At 37.0% G+C, this 23,803-nt stretch overlaps 1 protein-coding gene across 1 annotated transcript in view; it reads left to right on the forward strand.

Annotated features, from left to right (window-relative positions):
• MTA3 (metastasis associated 1 family member 3) overlaps positions 1–23,803 on the forward strand; it is a gene marked incomplete at its 3' end in the record, with an annotated part of 142,391 nt that overhangs the window by 56,978 nt on the left and 61,610 nt on the right. The window contains exons 7-10 of the mRNA XM_082480794.1: positions 2,995–3,097; positions 12,592–12,691; positions 17,622–17,810; positions 23,403–23,477. Coding sequence (XP_082336920.1) covers positions 2,995–3,097; positions 12,592–12,691; positions 17,622–17,810; positions 23,403–23,477 — 467 coding nt within the window. The remainder of the gene's footprint in view (positions 1–2,994; positions 3,098–12,591; positions 12,692–17,621; positions 17,811–23,402; positions 23,478–23,803) is intronic.

Genomic DNA, 23,803 nt, shown 5'->3' on the forward strand with positions numbered 1-23,803 from the left:
TATGTTGGTGGTGGTGAGGGAAAGTAACACTTGTAAAGCAGAACCTGAGAACCTTCTCAGATGCAACACTGAAAGTGTTAAAAGTTAAACGCCCCCATTCTGTTTGTGTCCTGGAATTTGCTGTATAAGGAATGAATATTATGGCTACTTTGATACCTGTTCAGTTTGAATGTCTTACATATCTGTCTCGAATTTAACACTGTAAAACATTAATGTAGAGGTGTTAACAGAAATTGTGTTGTAGTTTTAAAGGTGTCTGCAATGTTAAAAATCCTATAGTATAAGGTACAGGCATGAATAACTGAGGACAGACAGCTCAAGGAAAACAGGGGGTTTTTTTGTAATTACTAGTTTGAAAGAAGACCTCTGGAAAGAAGATCTGTTTATTTTATGTGGTCCTCCTATACCGATTTGCTCAGCACATTCAAAGGAAGTAAACAAAATTTTTATTCCTGAAATCAACTTTTCAAAGATTTCTACAGCACTGCTTGACTGCCTTCATGATTTGATCTGTTTAGGTTACTTTTCTTCCTGTTTAAGTGATAGTATCCTGCACTTACATGGAAAAAGAGGAATGAAGCATTTTTTGTAAGTGCAGTTTGGCAGAGATCACTTATCTTCTGGAAACCTCTCGATCTGCTATTGTTGCAGTAATATTTAATATTGCAAATATTACATTGTATGCGCTTGGAATCTTTTGGTATATATATTACTGTGATCGTATCCTATCTATGTATACTGCCATTACAAAATACTGCTTGGCAATATTTCAGATTTACCTTTATCAACAGTTATGACAACATTTTGTAGTTGTCATTGTTTGTTTACCTTTAATTCATGTAAGAGGTGTAGTATTGCAATTTTTTTAATCTTTTTGCAAACTTGATTGAGGACAGTGACATGTTTCGGTTGAATACTTGTTCTGTGCTTGTTTGTAAGAAGTATGCCCTGCCCGAGTATTGGGTTTTGCCATACTCTACAATTCTAATCTCCAGGATGTGATGTCCTGAAACAGTTAACTAACATTAAAGATATTTAAAAACTATATATTAACAGATTGAAGTGCTCAGAGATTATTTATAAAATGTAGAACCTCACCCACAATGTGTCTGTCACAGATGGAAAAAATGAATGTATTGACAAGTGTGTAGTCCATTGAATAATTTTATAGACCTAAAAATCCTAACCAAGATTGCCAGAAATTAACAGTTTGTTTCCAGTACTGGATGTGGATTATCTTAAACAGAAGCATAAGTCCCATTAGGTAGACAATTCTTTTTTGCCTGTGTATCAGGAGAAAGTAATTTACTTTGTTTTTCTGAGAATGTGAGTGTGAAATTTGTTCCTGAAACATTAGGCAGACAACATGGGGCAGTTTTAACTTGTGTATTTGGTAGGGATAAATATATACCACATTCTCATTTCCTTCTAGAATGAATATGCCAGAAAAACTTGCCATATATGATCAGATTTCAGAAAAGCCAGTGCTTGGCTTGCAGTCTGCTTCCAGACTCTTAAGTCTACAGGTTATTTCATGTCTTGATGGTACTATGCATGTTTAGACTGGCTGTTTTCATTAAGTCATAAGAAATAACACAGACTAAAGTGATCCGTGCGCTCAGAAAGGTACCTATGCGGCCTAGATTTTCAAAGGAAAAGGAACAGCTGTATTTGAGAACAGGTTTTTATTCTTGTAGTAGCTCATGAAAGTACTGGCATCTGACTAAACATTGGAGTTTTTCTCATGTTCACTGAAGGAAGAATGTACTCTTACTCTAAAATGCCAAGGAAGAATCATGATTGTAACTTTGCCGTCATCATATAGAATCATAGAATCATAGAATCAGTGAGGTTGGAAGGGACCTTTAAGATCATCAAGTCCAACCATTAACCTACCCTGATAAAAACACCACCACTCCTAAACCATGTCCCTAAGCACCTCATCTACCCTTTTCTTAAACACCTCCAGGGATGGTGAATCCACCACCTCTCTGGGCAGCTTATTCCAATGTTTAATAACCCTTTCAGTGAAAATATGTTGTGTCCCCAAATGTGTTGGCCACATCCCATGTTAAATCTTCTTATGCTGGTAGAATACGTGTTGCCTGCCTAACCAGCCTCTCTAGTTTCTTATTTTGATGTAGAATTTATTGGTGTAGTAGTCAAGCCAAGGTTTAGGCTTCCCTGTGAACGTGAATCATTGTAGTGTCTTCACATTTTATTGTTCTTCCAAGCGTACAAACGCCATACTCTTTTGGTAATGAATACAGGGCAAATTATACAGGGAATTACCAAAATACAGGGTATTATCAAAAGAACCCACCGCCATTTTTTCAACCATGTGCGTGTACACAAAGTGCTCTGTTCACACAAATGGAGTTGGGAAATCATGATGTAGTATACAGTAACTTTCTTGTGCTGTAGCCTTATACGTTATTTTATAAGAGGATATAACTAGTCAACATACACAGCAATTTTAGTACTATGATTCGTGTTAACAATGCAGATAATGTAGTGGCTGAGAGTAAGAGGTGAAAAAAATGATTAAATGTAGTAGACAGCACTTTTTCATAATGATTTTTGTTTTGGGGGCATAGAATACAAATTGGATAGAATTTAATTGCTGAATCTGGTTAAGTGTAAAATTAATTTTAATATGGCTTACGTGAAACAGTAACTTTGATATAGTTGAGAAGCAATTTAAAGAAACCACTGGTTACTTAGGTTATGGTTTCAGGTTTATAATCACATTTTCTTAAAGTTCTTTGATATTGCACCTCCTAAGAATGCCTCCTTAAATTGAAATGCTGATGTTAAGGGAAGATATTTATTTTAATGATGCTGCATTATGGAATTTAAGTGGATAACTGCTGATTGTTAAGTACTGTGTGTGTGTTTAAAAATGTACAATGTCTCTTTTAAACATAGTACAAGAAATACACAGAGAAAAACATTGTGAGTAATAAGTGTTTTGTCCCATCTACCTTTTGACAGGAGAATTAGATGACAGAGAACAGGCAAAGCTGGAAGTAAAAGTATGGGATCCAGATAGCCCCCTTACTGACCGTCAGATTGACCAGTTTTTAGTTGTAGCACGGTAAGATTAAAATCCTCTAATAAAAAAAATTCCTTTTCCTTTTCCTACTGACTATTTATTCCCCTATATCGTGTTACTCAACTTGTTTGCCATTTTGTGAGCCCTTCTCTTTCCCACAGTTAGCTAAAAGAGAAAATCAGACCATAGTCTTCTGCATATTTATTGAAGCTACCAATACAGAAGAGAGCAAAAGAGAGCAAGTTTTGGAATAATGCTACGCTGCCTGTATTTCAGGTTATAGTAGAATTTGATACTTTAAATGTAGACATCAGTCTGTTTTCCCCGCAGAGTAAATGAAACAAGATTTCAGTGTTAATATTTCAGTCTTGTATTATAGTACTTGGAATTTTTGTAGTGTAATATAAAGTTAAGAGTAGAAATAAAGAAAATGTTAACAAATGAAATGGATGCAGAACTTGCCCAATTTCCATATAAGCTGAAAAATATGCAGTGCAATTATTTTGTATGAAGGTTGAAGTAAAAGTTTTGAAGTGATGCATTTCATTAGCGAAAAAAATCTGGTTAGTTCATTTTAGAAATTAACATATGATTATGCAGATGTATGAGAGGAACATCAAAGCCCTTGGAATTCAGAAATACCTTTAAAAATAATTTCTCTTAAAAAAAAAACAACCAACTTTCAAAACTATAGACTTCTTACTGAAGGACGTCTCTACACTCATAAGATACAGCATGTTTTGCCTGCCCTGTAACTCATACTTAAAAATATAGTACAAAGGTACTGTTCTAATGATGACAGAGAACTTTTAATCACAGATAATGTAGAGATTTAATCCTGAATTGCCCCATCTCCTGTATTTTCTGTAACCTGGTTGCAGAGAACTTCTTAGGCAAATAATCCTTTTACGTTGTTTCCAGTTTCTGTTCTTTATTCTTTCTTCCTTTTGAACAAAACATTTCAGGAAGGAAATAAAGAGAAGTTGCTTTATATTTTCCAGCTTCTGTGTATAGTGAAATGGGTTGCCAATTTATTGTTTTACAGTTCAGTGCTGATCCACCTGGGTTTCTTCTTTCTACCCCACTTTGTAGCACTGTATCCTTTCTAGAGTAGTAAAAATTGCCTGCCCCTGTAGAATTTCCAAGCAAGCCAGAGGGATATAGGTGTGAACGTGCATCTGTTCAGAAGATCACAATGCCTTGTGGATGCTCCACAGGTAGAACAGAACTATTTCTGTCACCAGCAATATAATACCTTGCGTATGTACGGGCACGCTGTTGTGGGGACCCTTAAAAATACCATGTGTGTGAAGATTACATTGAAGAGTTCATTCATTGCTTTCACATCCCTCTACTGCCCATTTTGCAGCCACTCTGGGGAGCTGAAGTAGTATACCGTGAAGCTGAAAACAGTCCCAGAGGAGCGTAAGCAGTCTACTGGGAAGTGACAGAGAATAAATGTCAGAGAATAAATGAAATTTTTAGAGAAAATTTTCTTTGCCCCCGTATTTAGAATGTAATGCTGTGCCCTGGCCAAGATTGCGTTTGCTTACAAGTTGATAAATTTCTGTTAAAAAGGTTTCTGTTACAGAGGGAGTAGGTCTTGGTCATAGCTGACTAATTGTAGCTATCCAAGGTCTTGTGGTAGGCAATCGTTAAGAGCCATCTGTAATCAGGTGTTAGTCAGGTACCGCTTATTGATGTTCTTCCACAAAACTCCATTCATCTTTGTAAGCTGCTTTTGAACTGACACAGACTGTTTCCAAGTTCGTATATACCCGTATTCACAGGCTGCAAGATCACATTTCTGTTGCATTAAGTGCTGCTGAGACAGATTTTCACCAATTTCTGGAGAAGCAGTTCTCCTGTGATGATTGTGGCAGCTTTAAATTCAATATGTTGCGTGCTTGCACGTAAAGACTTTCATTATACTGGACTGTTAAAAGCTGCTTGAGTAACAGTGGAGTTGGTACTATGTTCTGTTAAACCGTGCTTACAGACTCGGAAAATACTTCTGCTGTGGCCGAACTGCAGTTCACTGTGCTTTGGCTGTGCCTGCTGGGTTTCCAGTGAGAAGGATATTTCTCTGGTTTCTGGAAGTTATGTTTAGTTTTGCAAATTTGAGATTCTGACAATAAGAATTTTTCCCTAAATGTTTTCCTATATGTGATTTTTGGTTACATGTGTGTATGCTGTCTGTATTTGAAATTTGAAAAGCATTCTCACGTGATCCTTTTTACATGGTGCATCAAAGGCATCGAGTATTTCTTCTCATTTTTTTCAGTCTGCTCTGGCTGAAGGGAGAGTTGCTTTTTGTCCTTGTAGGCTTCAGCTTTTTCAGTCACACAGGCGTGCTTTGTTGGTTCTTTAGAAGGTGTTTAAATACTCTCTTTTTTCTATTTGTATTGCCCATATGCAAGAACCTTTATATGGGACGTAGGACACGTAGCTTTTCCAGTCTTAGAAGGTTTGTTTACTGTCTCGGGAACGAGAGGCCTTTTTTCTAGGTTTTTATACTTGGTCAGTCTGGGCCTGTCACTAAGCCCTAATATGCAATAATCTGCTGGATGTCAAAGTAGTAGAATATGCCTATGCTGTCCACAAGTCAGAGGTAGCTGTGTCAGAAAAATCTATGGAGATTTTGAAAAAAGCGTAAGAGTGCTTAAGAGTGGAAAGATCCTTAACCTTGAGCTCCCAAAGTAGTCTTGCTTGACTGTGGATTTACAAATCTTGAAAGTACCTTATTGCTACCACTGAAGCATCACTTGGGCAAGGGCCTCTTGCTTGAACTAGCAAAAGCATCTGTTAGGAGAAGCTTGAGGCATCAGAGTAACATATTCTGGTTTTGAGTTATTTTTTGGGTCATTTGTAATCTGGCAATGAGAATTGCAACACCATTTTCCTCTCCACTCAAAATAAGATACAGCTTCATTAAACTTTTTTTTTTCTGTCATATATATTATTAGCAACAGTTCTACTGTGTCTACTAGCTTCACCTAACTCTTGAGAAGCTGCAACAGCAGTTTATATCTGTTCACGTTGGCAAATAGTACCATACAGTAGTAGTGGATTTGTAGAATGGAAATGCTTGGTGCCGAGGAGCTACTAGCATCCACACTGTATGCTTTTTGAGCAGTTTTATTTTTAGGCTAACTCTAATCTGGTCCTGTGGACTAAATATTTACGAGTATGTGGAACTACTGTTTAACTTAACAGAAATCCAGTTTGTATGCTACAAGATACCTTTTAATGTTGGTTGAAGTGCAGTGGATAAAGACGCCGAGGACAGTCGCTTTGAAACTTGATTCCTAATTTGAACTAAAACACCGATATAGACACAGACTGTTTTCTCCAGTCATCAGTCTCTGTCGTTCCTGATATACAAGGAATACTCAATTTCCTTGTGAGATCTCATGTTCTCTTTCTAACTCTATTCCAAGTTGCATGGTATTAGCAAATAGAAACTTTCCTATTGTGTGTATAACATAATCGTCCTGTTTGGTTTTTTAATTTGTCGAGTCAAAAACGGTCCTGACCAGACTCAAATGTGGTTGGAGTTGGGGGCTCCAGTCTGGACGGATGCTGAGAGTCGTAGACCTGACCCGTTATTTTTCATTTTCTTTCTGTCTGCTAATTTGGTCTATAATTCATTACATGATAAATTTTCGGTACATTCTAGTTCCAAGTATGTACTTTAAGATGCAGTGAAGCAGTTAACTTAGTTCATTTATTCTTCTTCATCTAACTAGATTATCAACATGGTCTTCTGGAGGGAATATATCTCTAAATCAAGCTATTTTCCAGACATTTGTGGTTACAGCTTATTTCCAACTGAAACAGAGTTTAGAAGACTAATTAAAATAACCTTAAAGCATTGCATCTCTACCTTAAAATTTTGTTTTTTAATTGCTTTGAAATTAAAATGGCATTGCATACCTCTGGCTAACATAACATATTTCTATTTATTTGAATGCCTGCTTATTTTTTTGATGTAAAATCACAGAAGAATGAAAAATTACATGTCAGTCATTTTGAATTAGAGCTTGATCCTTTCTGTGTTGTTTCCACTTTTCTGTTTTCTCTAAGACCGTGATTATATTCATTTTCTGTTGGTTACTATTGATTTCATTATAAATGCTCATGGTACGTGGAGGTTTTTTTGTTACAGGAATTTATCTTACAGTGAGGAAGGGAACACAATGCAACTTCAACCAGTAATGTGTCTTTGATCATACTGAGGAAAAGAATACACTCGTCAACTGAGAACAATAAGTAAAAACATTTAAAAGTGTGCTCAAATAGTAATACTCTGTTCTTGCAAGATAATTCGGTGTAGTCACTGGCAGTAGATAAGACTCCCAAAGCTCATCAATGAAAATAAATACATAAAGTCACTGGTTTGGAAGCTTCAATATTAGTGCACCGCTGAATTCTCTTTAGGTGGTGAGAAGTAAGAGGAATTGGAGTTCATTAAAGAGGTAATGAAATTTAATGGCAGAATAACAACATAAAATTATGCGGTAAAGGTGGTGAAAATCTTTATGCCAGTGCTGCACTCTCAGAGCTAGATGTTTGCTAGCAAGGTGAATTACGGCATCTAATTGTAGGCAGATGGTTTGGCAATAGAAAGGAAAAATATGTTCACGTCAAGTTTACTAGGAGTATCAAAAATACTGTTTCTGCCTCTCTGTCATGCTTGGACAATACATGTTTATTCCTTTGTACATTTTGTGTTACTATATTTCTTCTTGACCAAATTAATTTGAAAACAACTAATTCAGACTTGGAGCTGAATTTCTTTTTGCATCTTTTTTTACGAATTTTGATCTATTGTACTATAAAAAAAATTCTGCAGCAGCGTTTTCCTGGACCTGCTTTTTGGGGGCTGTAAAACTCCTCCTCTGTGACTGAAATTGCAGGACGAAGTACAGATGATCACTTAAATCGTATCCTGTGAATTAAACTACTTGTATGTGTCAGGTTCTATTTCTGTTGGATAATAACATTTTCAGATATGTTCCATTTCTATTAGTTTAGTAGTGAAACTGAAGGCCCGTAGTGGTGTGTGGGGACATTCTATGTAATGCCAACCCCTACCCTAACTTGGAGAGTCTTTCAGAGAAAGAACAGTGGCAGGTGACTTTCATGTTTATCATGTCATCTCCCTTTGCACTTTAAATATCTGAAGTGATAATAATGAAGCATAGCACTGTACAGACAGTTGCTTAGAAATGCAAGGAAAATGTGTCTTCAGGAACAGCATCATATTACTACGAATATGTTCATGTCCTATTGTGCATTATCTAGTAAAAATCTCGGGTATTTTTCAGCTTTAATTAATACTGTGCCGATGACGACATATGTCCACTGAAGAAGTGTGTTTTTTCTTCTTTCCAATATTTTAAGTATCACAAGACTCTTAAGGAGCAGTCAGATAGTAATTGGCTGTTTGTAAAATGCTCTTATTGATAGCAGTCTAAGAGGTCATATTTTAGGACCATTTCCAACTCTCATAGTGAAGGGAAACATCGATGTAATAATAAGGAAAACAAAAAGCTTTCCTAATATGTAGGAAACCACCAAAGATCCACTTAATTACTTTCCTCAAAAACGTTAACTCTTGAGGTGAGGCGTAGGTCGCATTCATTAGTCTGCAAATACGTGAGGAAAATTGTGAATTTGCAGATTCGTGTATGCACAGAGGCGGTTTGCTTTGAACAGATTTGTTCAGAGTGTACCTACTACTCATCTGGTATCACTGAAACAGAGAAACAATGTATAAAAGTGAACAATTTTAAAATAAACATCCTCAGATTAAAAAGGATCTCTCAGCTGGGTTTTCAAGAATACAAGGTACAAGAAAATAGAGAGTTACTGGCCTGGATCCAGGACTTTCTGGATCTGATTTGATGCCAGACTGCTGTTGTGATTGCGGAGACTCGTGACTATTTTTATTTCGATGTATAATCACAGTGGTTCCAGATTTTCTTTGGTAAGTAACGTCCCTTGTCAGAACTAGTTACTGATGAGCAATTGAATCTTTAGAAATGTGTTATGACAGCCTCTTGCATTTGCTGCTTCATAATTTCATTGGCCACCACTAATACTAATCTTATGCAAAAATTTGAACAATTACTTTCTTTAATGCCTTAGACTTGAGTTACAAGAAATTCGGAGCAATGTATTTTCTGTGTTCAATACCTAAATTGAATTTTTGCCTGAATATAGGGCACACAGGCACAACAAAATGACGATGAGCTACTTGATCCCTAGAGAGTTCAGTGTCAGGTTTTTTTGGACGTAGATATTGTTGAGTTTTGCTGAATTTGTGGATTTATTCCATAGCCTTAGATCCTGGCACCGGAGTATCTTGATTTGGTTTATGTTTGTATGGTTATCAGCTGCAATCTCTGTTATAAGTCCTTGAGAGAACATTTGTGGTTCTGGCCTTTAAGGTAATTAAAACAAGGAAAACCTAATCAAGGAAACACAGGATCATTTGGTCTAGCCCTTGAAGCTCTTATACCTGCTTACTGATACAGCCTGTGCGAAGAGTGATCTCTCTGCTGATAGCACCAGTTGTTTATCGTTCTTGTCCATCTCTCTGCCACCTGTGTAATGCACTGTCTCTATGCCTTTTGGCCTTAGCTTATTTTGGGAGGTGTTGGGAGTGTTGGTTTCTGTTTGAAGTCACAGTACTTTAATTAATCGTTGAATAACTATTTGACTAGCTTGCTGAGCACATTTTTTTGGTTACATGAGTTTATTATTGTTATTAATGACTTAAGTATACTTTCAATTAAGTGTTTACAGTTGTTCTTTGGATTTTACCAACTTAATGGAACATTTACATTCAAAAGTCTGATTAAAAGAAAAAATTAGTAGTTAGGTTCTGACTGTTCAGCCTGCATTGGCTTAATACTGAGTTTTATTTTGGTAGCAGGTAGGTGAAGACATTAGCGTGTCTTCTGGAAGTAGGCATTGGTTAGTTGGGGTATTGTTTTTCCTTTTATCATTTTAAAAATAATTCTTTGGTGGTATTACTAGGAAAAAAAATCATGCAAGGAAAAATGACAAAGGAACTGTTTGACCTTTGTATGAGTGTGTTCCTCATGTCTGTATTTTAAATGGAAAAACATAAAAAATAATGTATTTTACTGATTTCTAAAATTAATATTGGGTTTGGATTGCATGGCTAGATTATACAGAGCACTGTATATCACTGTGAAGTTTTGAGACTAGTTACTATTTCACAGCCAAATGCTCTAGAATTCCTACACTTATTCAGATTGTCTGAAAAACTGTCTTTCAGAAGTTTCCAGGAAGAGGTGAAGTGGAAGTTAAGTTGATTTCAACATATAGCCACAGACACACACACCCGTCTCGTCTCCCCCCCCCCCCAGTGGTGGTTCCGTGTTCTATGGTGGTTCTTACTTGCTTTGCACTCACTTACCCTACACTCCCCCACAGCATTCCTCTGACGGTTTCGATCCTCTCCTACTCCGTACAGCACTGGAAACAATGTCAACTAGTGCATCAATTCTTATCTCTTTGTCACTTATTCAAAATAAATCTGGCTTTATATTGTGTCTTAATTTTGACTTTGCATACTGGGCAACATAATTCACATATGCTTGGGCTCTGAAGTCAGCCTAAAAAGTTTGATACAGTAGAGAGTGACTTGTGAGGACATACTCTTTGTAATTTTCATAGCATACTCTGATTTTATTTTAGAAATATGGTCAAAAGAAAATAGTGTTAATTATGCAAAAGAAAGATAAGAAGCTAGTAGGTAGCAGCAGAAGGGAAATACAGTCATGCCGCATGCTGCTTTAGTGGTTTGAACAGTAGCGACAGAAGGATCACAGGAAAGACTGTTTAGCTACAACCCTTATCAATGCCAACATGTTTAAAGGGGTTGACTGACTATCAGGAAATGTGTTCACAATAGAGCCTTATTCTTGGGACTGATTTGTGGACAAATAGTGTTTTATGTACTGCCAAACTTTTTAAAAAAGAAAATAGAATGTGTGTGTGTTCTTGTCACATATTTGCCATCGCTGCAAAGAGGGAGCAAAGGTTGTTGAACAACTTCTGAATATAACTTATTTATTCCACAGCCTTTAGAAATTTAAGCAGTTAATATCTGGAGTGTGTGAATCACTGCTGTTGAATCTTAACTAGTTGTGTTTTATAAGTTTTTGGCAGCAAGTACTGAAACACGTATTCAGTATTAAATGTTTTCAGATTCAAGATAAAATTACAATCACACGTTATTACCAGTTTCTCTACAATCAATAATACACCTTAATGATTTAAAATCTTGGTGCACATTACATTATTTTATTGTTGAATATTGGGTTTATAGTACACAGCAATGGGACACTTGTAGTGTGTTGATCTCTGTCAATGACATTCCTCATTAATATAATTCTACGCTTACAACTTGTGTGAAATGTAACTGCTGAATAAGGCTCCAGTCCTTTAGTCCAGAGGCTTACAGTGTATTAAAAATGTTTGGTGATTAATTGGATCTTTGCATTTAGAAGGACTTATGTCATAACTGCAACAAATCATTTTTTCTAGTATCATAGTGACACAGTGCTCCTCAAGAGTCATTATGCAACTCGGGGTGCTGGAGCAGCTTCTGTTCTATTAATTAATGATCTTTCTCAGGTGTTGTTGCATCTTTGCTCATTTCCTCTATGGTATGCTGAGCCCAGTCAAATTCTCTTGCGCATCTTTCCCTTCACCATGTACGCTATATCATAGATGTGCTTCCAAGAAAAGTTTACCATTTAGAACAGTCACTGTCATGCTAATTCTCCATCTCTATTCCTTATCTTTTGTTGCTCTGGTAAGTCTATTAAACGCCATGTACAATGCATCAACAAAGGTGCAACAAAAAGGTAAAAGTTTCAAGAAAAATGCGTCCAGTTTAATATGCTGAAATGGTTTTAATAAGTAGGCTGAGAGGTCCGTGTATTTCATTATTGCATAAAACCTGTGACAAAAATATGTTTTTGGAGGTACCTAATATTATGCTAATATGCTTTTTTACCTTACTAATGGAAAGAGTGCACATGTATTAGCGAAGTGAATAAAATGTTATTACTTTCCTCGGGGACACAGGGAAACCCCTTTTTTAATTGCATTGTAATTTTTTAAAGTGTTTTGGCTTTTTAATTTTAAAAAATAATAGTCATGGTTGTAAAGCCTAAACTGAGTAAAGTCTCTGACTTCATAATTAATAAAAAAATTGGTACCTTAGAATTCTCTTGAGTATCTTTTGTTTCTGTGCTGTTCTTATTTGTGGGTTGTTACTTTGGGGAGAAAAGGTCAGGATTTTCACTGCAGTGCTTGGAAATTTGTCTTTGTCAAATTGTCCTTTGTTGTTAGCAAAAGTCTGAAATCGTAAGAGTAACAGTATGTGACTTTTCTTTTTAAAAGAATGCTTTTATAGATATGACAGAGTCTAATAAAAAAGGAAGTTAAGTCTTTCTGTGCATTTACTGTCTACTGTTTCTCTATTGTAGTGCGGTTGGCACATTTGCTCGAGCACTGGACTGCAGTAGTTCTGTCCGGCAGCCTAGTTTACACATGAGTGCAGCTGCTGCTTCCCGAGACATCACGCTGGTAGGTTGCTTGTTAAAAACCCTACAACTTTTTTCACATCTGTGAATTCAACAATATTACTCCAGAGTCCCTGTCCTCTGGTTATCTGTTTTCCTTTAGATACCCGCATGCCAGGTGCCTGTGTGTATTGTAGATAATCCTGTGTGTTTTCTGTAAGCGTGTTGGTGCTGCCCTTGTAATCGTACTGTAAATCACGTGACTTGAGCTGAAATCTAAATATAATATATGTGATAATTTCCACAGCAGGGTCAATAATACACATTGTATAGGGATTCACGTGGTACAATTGATCAATAGTGTGATTTAAAGCATGCAGTAATAAAGATGGTTGAAAATGGTTTAGATAATATTTTATACTTACTATACCTGTGTGTTAGTAAATTTTCTAAAGTATAAGCAATCAGACTGTGTAAGCAACTTTTTGAAGAACATTTTACTTAGAATATCCTTAGAATGTTTCCTTAGTTTGTTAAAGTATTCGCTGTAATATAAGCCACTGGCATCTTTTAGAGGAAGTTAAAAATATATCAAATACAGACCAAAGTTTTGTCTCTGTATATTCACATTAGCTGAGATGACAAGATGTGCTACGGTAATAAAACCCTACCAGGAAGACTGTGCGAGAGAAAAAAAAGCTTACTGCTTCATAGAATCAAGTTTGACTTAGATTTCCAAAGACATCAGTGGCAGTTGTTTGTTATTCTAAGTATTTCTGTATAGAATCATGAAGATGATGGTTAAGGCTAAAGTAGATTTCTTATTCGTCAGATACTCGAGTCTTTGAACTAGAGGGCACTTAATGAAACTAACAGATCAGTTTGAAGTAGTTAAGGTACTGCCTTATATAGTGGCTAGAGAGCCCCTGGAATTTAGTGCCACAAATTTTTGTAGGAACAGACAATATCAGCAGGTTAAAAAAGGGGTTAGAAAATTTATGGACCATGGGTCCATAAATGGGTACTGAGGGAGAATAATTCCAAAGGTTTGTAGATGCTGGTGAATGAAATGGGAATTGACCTCAGACTGTGATTAAACTTACTTATTTTCTCTTAAGTAACATCCCTTGGTACTGCTGTCAGAGACAGAATGTTTGGCTAGATAGATGACTGGTCTGATTCAGTAAGGCAGTTCTTATATTCCAGATAAACCGTGTTTATTAGTATGAGGAGAAAAATATTTAATTTCTTATATTTTTCAGTGTACTCACAGGCTATTAAACATGAAACTGATTTAGTCTGCACTACAGACTAGTGTAGTAAAGGCAGTGGCAAAATGTAATGTTTCAGTAATGCTCAAAATGAGTTTTCTGTTTCACACTTGCTGATATGACCTCACCAGCATTAATTCTGTTCACATTAAATGCTTTATTTTTTCCATCAAAATAGTTTTTTAGTTTAACTTTTTTCATTTTATTGAGATTGCATTGGATGAAGAATTTCTGATAAACCCCACTCATTGTGCAGCCTTCTTACTGTATTCAATGATTAATAGGATAGGTTCATCCTTGTAGCACTTTCTTTTTCTTTGAAACTACATGTGCGGTGTTGCTAATAAAGGGATACATTTAGTGTTTGAGTGCCATATAAATGTTTCTGCATTGCAAATGATCCATTAAGTTCCATTACACTTAATGAAAGGCATATCTTATAATGAGGCACCAGAGGAGTCACCCCAGGTTTAATTATTGTGTCTGTCTGTTCTCATTTTCCTACCCCCTCAGCTTTTAAAAACCCTCCTCTTTTGCTCTTTGGCAATGTACTTCCTTCTAAGTTAAGAAAAGACATATTTGTCATTATAGTAGTTATTCTTTCAGACATTCCCATGTTAATTGGGAGCATATTTTGAGCAGGAGTTAAAGTTAGTACAGACGTTTGCAGAACTCGTGGTGTATCTTATGCTTTGAAAGGGATGTAGGTGCATAACCCTGAGAAAATTATACTGTCTGTATTCTTCATGCAAAGCAGGTAGCTCTTGCACCTGAAGTGCTATTAATGGGATTTCTGTTCACCACACCTCTGGCTTCCCAGTATTCCTAACTAGTTGTTTCAATTAGAGATGACTGTAAACAGACTGCTTAATAAAAATGTAATAAACGTATAGGTTATAAACATGAGTAAATTCAGGGTGGATGTACACATTAGGGGGGTTGCAGCTTAACAGCAAGTGAGATGCTACTTTCAGGCTTCCTTATTTTGAAAACACGGGGAAGGTGATGAGACAGAGGAGGAAACAACCAATGCTTTTAGAAAACCCTACTGAAAGACATGAAATTATGTCTGTTTACCTTCTTAGATGATAGTAAATGTTCTTTTCTTGCAGTGATAAAGACTTGTGAGGCAAACAACTTGCATTTCTGGCCTTCTCAGAGGCAGTGTTTTATTTTATAATCAAAATTGATCTCTGAGAAGGAAACTGGGAAGACTTCCTGTTCCAGATTCCTAAACATTGCGTAGTGTATATACCGACTGATGAGAGCTGTTAAAGAAAAGCAGGTTGATGGGATCACTTGCTCCTTGTGGTGGGCTTGTTTGGAAGAGCCCGTGCCACTTTACTGTGAGGAAGTAAATCTGGTTTGGGGCGTCTCTTCAAAATGAAAAGCATGAACAGTTTTTTCCTGTGCATTTTGAACAATAACTTTTTAATTAATTTTATTAGACTTCCATATATGTGGCTCCTAAGATGAACAGATAAAAATTTTATTGAATTATGGAATGATTCCAGTTTGAGTGCTTTGTTGGAGGCAGTTCAGTCTAGTTGATTTAACTGACTACTGACATTGCAGCTGTTTTGGGAAGTGTGTTGCAGCGTGTTTGCAGCATGCCCTCTCATTCCTTTTCTTCCCAGCTCCATGCTGCCCTTCCTTGGCTTTTGGTGGATAGTTTCTACCTTCAGCTGCTTAAAGTTGGACTCTAGTTAGTTCTGTCTATCTAGTCTAGATAGTTCCCTCTATCTGTGTAGCTAATACCTTTCCTGTGGTGGGACTCCTTGTCTGTGGTGGACGCTATGCTCTGGATAAGAGTTCTTAGAAAAGGGTGGTTCTTCGTCTGTTCTTCAAGCTCCTATTTGGGAGAGGCAACGCCAAATCTTCCCAGCCTCCTGCTCCCTAAGTATCGAGTACCCAGTAGTTATTTCTTGCAGTCCTGTCATCCTTCGGTAAAGGGGATAAAAAGGAGATATTGCAGGACTTTTTGTCTTGGGCTCTAGTAGTGTCTTCTGCTCTTGCTAGCACAGTTTACTTGCTGCCATGTGGGAATTTGATTGCAGGTGAGGGCTGACAAACCTGCAGAAGGCAGAGTGTGTTATCCTGGGAACTTCTCAGGGGTCTTCTGCCACAGAACAGCTCAGTGAAGACAGTACTTTCCCACAGAGTTCATTATGAATCCTTTCTTCTAGTAATATCAAAAAAAGCTTTATGGAGTCAGATGTTTGTTATAGATGGAAAAGTGAACATAAGGCAAGAGCAAGATCCTGATTTATTCACTTCTATTGTCATTTTTAAGGAAGTTGGTATCAGTGAATAGATCCGGATTTAGCAGCTGCTTGGAAAATGCCCGGTATGTACTGCTTTTCCACAAGGGCTGCAACCAAAACAAGATTTAAACGTTGGTAATGCATATACTGTAAGCGTTCAGTCTTAAAGCCTGGTTTACTCATTGCCTGAATAATAGCCAATAAACCAGTAGTTTTATTTTAGTCTCTAGTCTGAAGATGATGGATTTTAGACATTCTAATATGGAAATATGTAACATAATACTTAATTTTAACAATGCCTTTTTTTCAAGGCTGGTGAATTCGACTTGAACCATAAGTAAAATGACATGTTGTAGGATAATAGTGACATTAATTCTTGCAGACGAAACAGTTCAAGAATCTCGTGCTTGATAGCTTTCAAAGAGGTATATTGAAAGCTGGAGAAAGACTCTAGGCACTCACAGGAGATGGCAAAAGATAAGAAGAATCATTATTTGCAGTACATTTGTATGCGGAAGCTCAACTGGAATTGCTCTATAAGAGCTGTACTGACACATAATGCAAGAGTGTTCCTTCTTTGAAAGGCTTTGGGTGCCCCCTCTCATAAGATGAGTTTACAGCTCTGTGAGATCACACGCTACAGTTACAGCTCATCGCTGTGGTGGGACAAATAGGTGGGAGACTGTTAGAGTCACATGTTATTGCACTTTATACCTCCTTCAGCACAACAATTTAAGACTGGGGTGATGGGATCTTTTGGGACTCTGAGTCAGAAAGGCTTCTTGTGCGTTGCTTGTTTTCCCTGCGGGTGGATTTGTGATGTAGTTGCTTACGTTTCATATACTCCATCATTGGTTCGTGATGTGAGCATTCAGTGTAACTTGTTCATTTCCTATTTTCCTCTTTTATAAAGGAAAGTGAAGTAAGCAAAGAAACTTCATTTACCTGTCTGTGACACCAAAGTTCAGCAAGGGACAAAAATTTTGCTTGTTTTTCCTTATGATGATAATGAAAACAATAAATGACTTCCTTCCCCAGCAATGAGAATATTGAGTACATAGATGTCTCAACATCTATTTAGCTACTATTTAGAACTTCTGTTAATTGAAAATGGCCCCTCAGTCAATATATGGTACTGTCTCTATTGGGTTACTTGGAACCAATTTCTACCAACTAAAGATTCTCTAGAAATGTTTGCTAGTAATTTGCAGGAACTAATAAACTAATGTCATTTTTAGTAAATGTTTTCTTAAGGCATTTCCTTTCCCAAATTAAGTAATAAACAATTTATTTACCTTATGTTCCACAGCAGAAAACCTACGATATCAAGATAGATTCTAAACTTTGCAGTAGTTGAGGCTTCTTGCACGGCTTATAGAAAATAATACATTGAATTTGCATTAACTGAAATGAACTGCTGTCTATTAAAATCAGGTTTTTATTTCCTTTTCCTTGCTAGTTTCATGCAATGGATACACTGCATAAACACAACTATGATTTGAGCAGTGCCATCAGTGTTCTAGTGCCGCTTGGAGGACCTGTCTTGTGTAGAGATGAAATGGAAGAGTGGTCAGCATCAGAAGCTAGTTTATTTGAGGAGGCATTGGAAAAGTATGGCAAGGACTTCAATGACATTCGACAAGACTTTGTAAGTACGAAAGTAGTATGCTTTTCTGTTACTGTCTTTTCACATAGGTGAGCATAGCTGCTTTCTGTAGGATTGGAAGATTAGCTAGAGGAGAAATCTACGTAGCTGATACGTAATTAACATGCATATACATTTTATTGGGATGCAAGTCAATATGCTATCTTATTTGGTGCTGTTCTTCAGAAGGATGTTGACAGAAGATAATCTGTTTAATGGTTTAATATCAGGTAGGATGTCTCATGCTGATGTGTTTTGATAAAGATTTTTACAAGGATTTTATAAGCATCTGAAAAAGTCATAGCAGCTTTTCAGAGCTTTTCCACAATTTCCAATGAAATTCATTAGCAGCTACATGTCTGATTCCCCTGGGTGTTTTTCTGGGGTTTCCCTCTATGGTTAGCAGAGAGAAATTCATACTCGGGTAGCTTTTAAAGTGCACTACAGGGAGTTATTTTGACATATTAGGTATTTTGGCACTTGTGAAAAGTAAAGGAAATATTTTCCAATATAGTCTAACTACACTGGGTTTGGTACTGAAGTATCAGAGTGTAGGGCAGCAAAGCTTTAATTTGCTGAATTCTAATGCAGAGTAATTAAAAGAAATTGGTTCTGACACAGATTGCTGGAATTGCTAGTAATCTGTCTGCAATTTTTTTTTTACATGTTTCTTGGAGAGCCTCTTTTTTTCAAGGAAAAAGATTTCCTCTCTACTAAGTTCAAGTTGGGCTGTGTGAAAAAGTTAGGATTTGATCCAAAGGAATTCCATTATTTAAGATGAAGTCATAGAATCATAGAATGTTTTAGGTTGGAAAGGACCTTGAAGATCATCAAGTTCCAACCCCCCTGCCATAGGTAGGGACATCCCACTAGACCAGGTTGCCCAAGGCCACGTCCGGCCTGGCCTTGAACACCTCCAGGGATGGGGCCTCAACAACCTCTATGGACAACCTGTGCCAGTGCCTTACCACCCTCACAGTGAAAAACTTCTTCCTAATGTTTAATCTGAACCTGCCCTCTTCCAGTTTAAAGCCATTCCCCCTCATCCTATCACTACGTGCCCTAGTAAAAAGTCCTTCCCCAGCTCTCCTGTAGGCCCCCTTTAGGTACTGGAAGGCCACAATAAGTTGATTAAAACAGTTTAACAACTCATTCTGCTTGACTCTGAGATCTTGGAGTTTTTTATCTTTGCAGATATTATTAATAAGGGCGGGGCGAGGGGGGAACAGTACTGTATGGTAAATGTAGAAGTCCTTCCAAGATAGAGCGTGAGACAGCGGGAGGAGGCTGGGCACTGAGCAAAGCTGTCTTTTCATCACTTCCACAGTTCTGAAATGAAACAGATAATTGAATAAAGGTGGGAAGGGAAGGCTATTGTTTTTCTGAAGAACTGATATTTTAACAGGTGTATTATATCTGCATGCTTAATTTTGAGATTCCTAAGGAAGAAAATGTTCACTGCATTCATCACATAAGGTTGAAAATTGGATCATGGATGAAATAGGTCTCTTAAGTTCAAGAAAATATGAGTGAAAAAGAATATTTCATAGAGTTTTAGAACTGAAATCATAATGTAAACTACAATTCCTTAATATTTCTCATACAGACAAATGGTCCTCAGCTGTAGTTGAACAAAAGTTCAGTAGCTATGTCTTCTAACTAAATATTTCCTGCTATATAGTGTTTGGCTTTTCAGAATGCCTAAAGTGTATATTATAGATTTTGTTGGCTGTTTACAAGTTGAGTCCCAACACAGTTTGTGACTAAGTATATCTAAGCCTTATCTCTGGTATTTATGTAGTATTTTTATTTTCTGTATCATTTCTGTGTTATATGTAATTTTGTTGATATACATACATTAAAGTGATACAGTAGAGTAACGCGTTGCAGGAGTCATGTATGCGTTTGTAATGTTCAAATGCTAGATATTTGAGTGAGTCTACTAGAAGTTCTTTAAAGTGTTCCATTTTTATCTCGGGTAGACTCCTGATACCCTCCCTCTTTCACTGAACCTTCCTTCCCAAAACGCAGATACTTTATCTTACTCTTCTCCCAAAGTGAGACACATGCACAGATCTACAGACAGGGTTGCGTAGCCTCCTGAGGGCATATTAATGATGAGCCAAAGTGCAGCAGAAATAGATATGGGGGCACTAATTAATTATAGTCTCATTTAGTTAGAGCAGGGATGTTGTCTATCCTTAAATCAGTTGGTTTTAACCTTTGGAAAAGTGGCATGTCATCTTTAAAACATGATTAGAAGAACATGTATTTTACATACCAATTTATATGGTATTGATAACAGTACACACAATTTTGATCTAATATATGTAATTTTGAAGCTTTCAGTTACATTAATCATTGTGTAATCTTGGGATATCCTAATTTCTCTAGAGTAAAATTTACGTGCTGTCACTTGCAAGGTAGCATTCTAAAGGTATAGGGATTTAAAACCCCAAAATTTGGTTTTAAGTAGTCATCTAAAATAATCCTTCGAGATTTAGGTCATGGATATATGAAAAGTTCCTGCAGGGTGTGGTAGGTGTAAATTTGTAGCACTTAAGCAGTGGTTATGCATAAGAATACCTTCATCTATTGTCATCCCTCTCTTCAGTGGCTAGTCTTCGAAAATTAAGTACTCTTAGATGTGGTGTAAAAGCATGGACAAAGAAGCTAATGCACTGGTATGTGCTGACCTGTTTTGAGTGTCCACATAAGATCTAATGATAAAATTACATCCTAGGGTGCCTAAGATTAAACTTGAACCTAAGCCGTCATGCAGTGGTGCCACGGCACAGTCAAGACTGTCGTGTCACATGGCAGAAAGTGGTTGGTAGCAGTTTCCCAAAGCAGAAGGGTCATGTAGTACCTGCTTGAGTTGCCACGTGCCAAAGGAGGTGCCTTTTCTGAATTGTCCTGAATTTGCAAAGCACAGCAGCTGCAATTGCAGCCCTTATGTGATAGTTCTCTAAAGGGCAGGCTCATTTACTTTTCTAGCAATTAGCAAGAACTGGCACTATTTGATATTCGGTGTGCAGCTCAAGCATTAAGCTATAAACATTAAATATTAGGACGCAAGACAATTATTTTAAATTAAATGGTGTAAAGGAGTTTACCTTTTTTTAATAGACAGAAGCTCATTTGTTATCAAATTACCAGTGTAGCCTTTGAATAATCATTTTCATCAGCTGTTGACTCATCAACTGTTATAGGAGCTCATTTGTTAAGGTTCTGCTGTCTTTAAGAACCGATGTGAATCCTAATCAACCTAAAGTTTTTAAGTTAATTGAATTTATTTGATTTACTTGAATTACTTCACATCCCAGGGCATAGAATGGGAGAAGACTGAATATTTAATGTTCTCCAAATATAACTGTTTTCATAATGGTAAGAGACAGCTGTTACACTTGTTAATTCTTAGTTTTTCATAATCACCGATTTTCACAAATTTATAACTGTTATGTCTCAAATATGGCAGGAAAAGCCTTGGGAATCAGACGTGAACCGTTTATAGAAAACAAGAGCAACTGTTTTCCAACTTCAGAAAATGGTGGAGACATGCCTTAAAGTTAACGTGTTCATCTTAAGATACTTTATAAGCATACGTTTTTCACGCTGGTCTGATTTGAGTGGTCCATTTTTACTCTGCAAAAACTATAAAGAAACTGAAAATTCCCTTTCCCTGTTTTTGTACTGCTGACACCTCTTTGCTAATTTTCTCTTACAAAAACGTCACACGGATGGTCATTTTGCTTCTTTCAATTAGTGTTTAGTAAAATTCGGTCATGAGAGTATGTTATTCTATGGCTGCTCACAGCTTCTCTGGCAGTTGAGAGCAACCTCTGGAAAATCCACGTGCGCCTGCAGTGCTTTGTCCTTTGGGCGCATAGGTAAACAGAATACAGGATAGTCATACTCAGTCTGTCAAACAGGTTTTCTGAGTTGTGAATCAAAGCGTAGAAGGATTATGGTTATCCAGTCCAAGCACCTTAATTATCTTTAATTGTAGATGCCTGCTGAGTGCATGAAGATACGTGTGTCACAACCATAGTTAAAACAGGTTAAAGTATTTTCTAGGCAAATGTCAAACATAATCTGTAGCGCGAATGTGTTAATAAGTGTTCAGGAAGGAAAATAAATATGGAGACGCTAAAATGTACTCTTTGACAATGGCAGGTAGTTGAGGTGACAGTGTTTCATCTTGATGCCAGGGAGAATATGGACCTGGAGTCTGAGGAGCAGCTTAACCTGTCACCTCACAACAAACATGTTCCTGTCACTGGCCTTTTCGTGGGCAGATTTCTCTTAAGGCATAATTTGCCTGAGAAAGTAAAAGGATTTTAGTAAACTGAATTATGTTGCTACTTACTGGAACATCAGCTAATGCATTTGTTACGCTGCTACTTTTTAATTAAATGCAAATGGACAGGGATTTACACACTGTGGTACACTGCCTGAGGAATAACTCACAGCTGAGACCTGAATCCCAGCTCCTGAAAGGCAGAGGTGGGAGCCGGACTCAGTTCCTCTAAGCCTCTGCAAGCAAGCAGCATGAAAAACTGGCTGTGAGCTCCAGCGTGCAGGGAGAGGCAGCTTGATAGGGTGTTCCTCTGTTAATTAAAGGTTCAGGAACCTATTCTTTGGCTTAAGATATGCAGAAAGCCCCAAAGTGGAGCGAGTAAGGTTGGAAAGATAAGTTTCCACACCTGTATTTTCTGGGACTTGCTAAAAATGGTCCTCATTTCTGGGAAGCAGAGAATATTAGCGTTAATGCATGCTTCTAGAAAATACCAAGCACAAAATAGTAGCGTGTTTCCAGGTTATGAAGAAAAAGTGCATGAATTTCTTAAAAGAATTATTAAATCACAGAGAGATTTATGGAGCTAAATGGATTATTTGGTAGTAATTAAAAATGGCTGCTGTATGCTTAATTTTCTCCCCTAAACTTAGGCTAATATGTTTTCGTACCGATGAACATGTGCACCCAAAGTAATCATCATCATTATCAATTGCCCTGAGTTTGCACGGAGATTTTTATGAAGTATTGTCAGGATCACTCTTGTTGCTCAAGGTCGCGTTTGTCCCAAGCATCCTTTTGTTTCTTGTTTAATGGCTGAGACTATGTGGAGCTTTATGCAAAACTAGTGGTATCGTATGAGCAGCTGAGTTGTTATGGGGCTTGAAAAACCTGTGAATTATGTACAGAAACCAAGTAAAATTCTCATGAGACTCGAACGCAGTCTTGTCAAGATGATTTATTTTAGTCCTGATACACTTTATAGTAGAGATATTACCGTCTGTGTTTCCTGATGGAAATCTGGATTCTGTTTTGATCATTTTGTTTAACCGTATGGCTTAAACAGAACAAATTACACTTGGATTTGGATGTATAATATCGTTGTCATTCTGCATCCTTGTTAAACGTATTATTAATAGTAATATGTATTCATTTGCATATGGATTTTAATGTAGTTATTTAATACATTCACATTTTAGAATTTATGTATCAACTGTACTTGCTTTTAACGTGTTTTAGTAAGATGTGGATATTGCAGTTTCCCGGAACTGCTTTAATTTGTAACAAATGTTTTTCAGCTCCCTTGGAAGTCGCTGACTAGCATCATTGAGTACTATTACATGTGGAAAACCACTGACAGATATGTGCAGCAGGTAATTTAATGACTATTTCAGCATGAACCAATCTGCCACATTTTTAAAAAATCTGAACTTGTTAAAGGATAAAAATCTGTTTATGTTCTTAAAAAGAAATACAGTGGGAGGCCTATGGTAATATTTTCGGCTATAGGTCAGTGGTTTTGTGCTGTTCACGGGGTGCATTGTCAAATCCTCTGATGCCTGCTGTACATCACATAGCTGTGAAGAGCTTTTTAAGCCGTTTGTATTGTATGGTGGTTCGTAGCAATGTGATTCCTGGTTCTTACTGCAGTATGTGATAAGGAGGAGATGGATTGCAGAGCAAATGCTTTAGGCTGTGA

The sequence above is a fragment of the Vanellus vanellus genome (assembly GCF_965231255.1).
Source record: "Vanellus vanellus genome assembly, chromosome: 3".
NCBI classification, from domain to species: Eukaryota; Metazoa; Chordata; class Aves; order Charadriiformes; family Charadriidae; genus Vanellus; species Vanellus vanellus.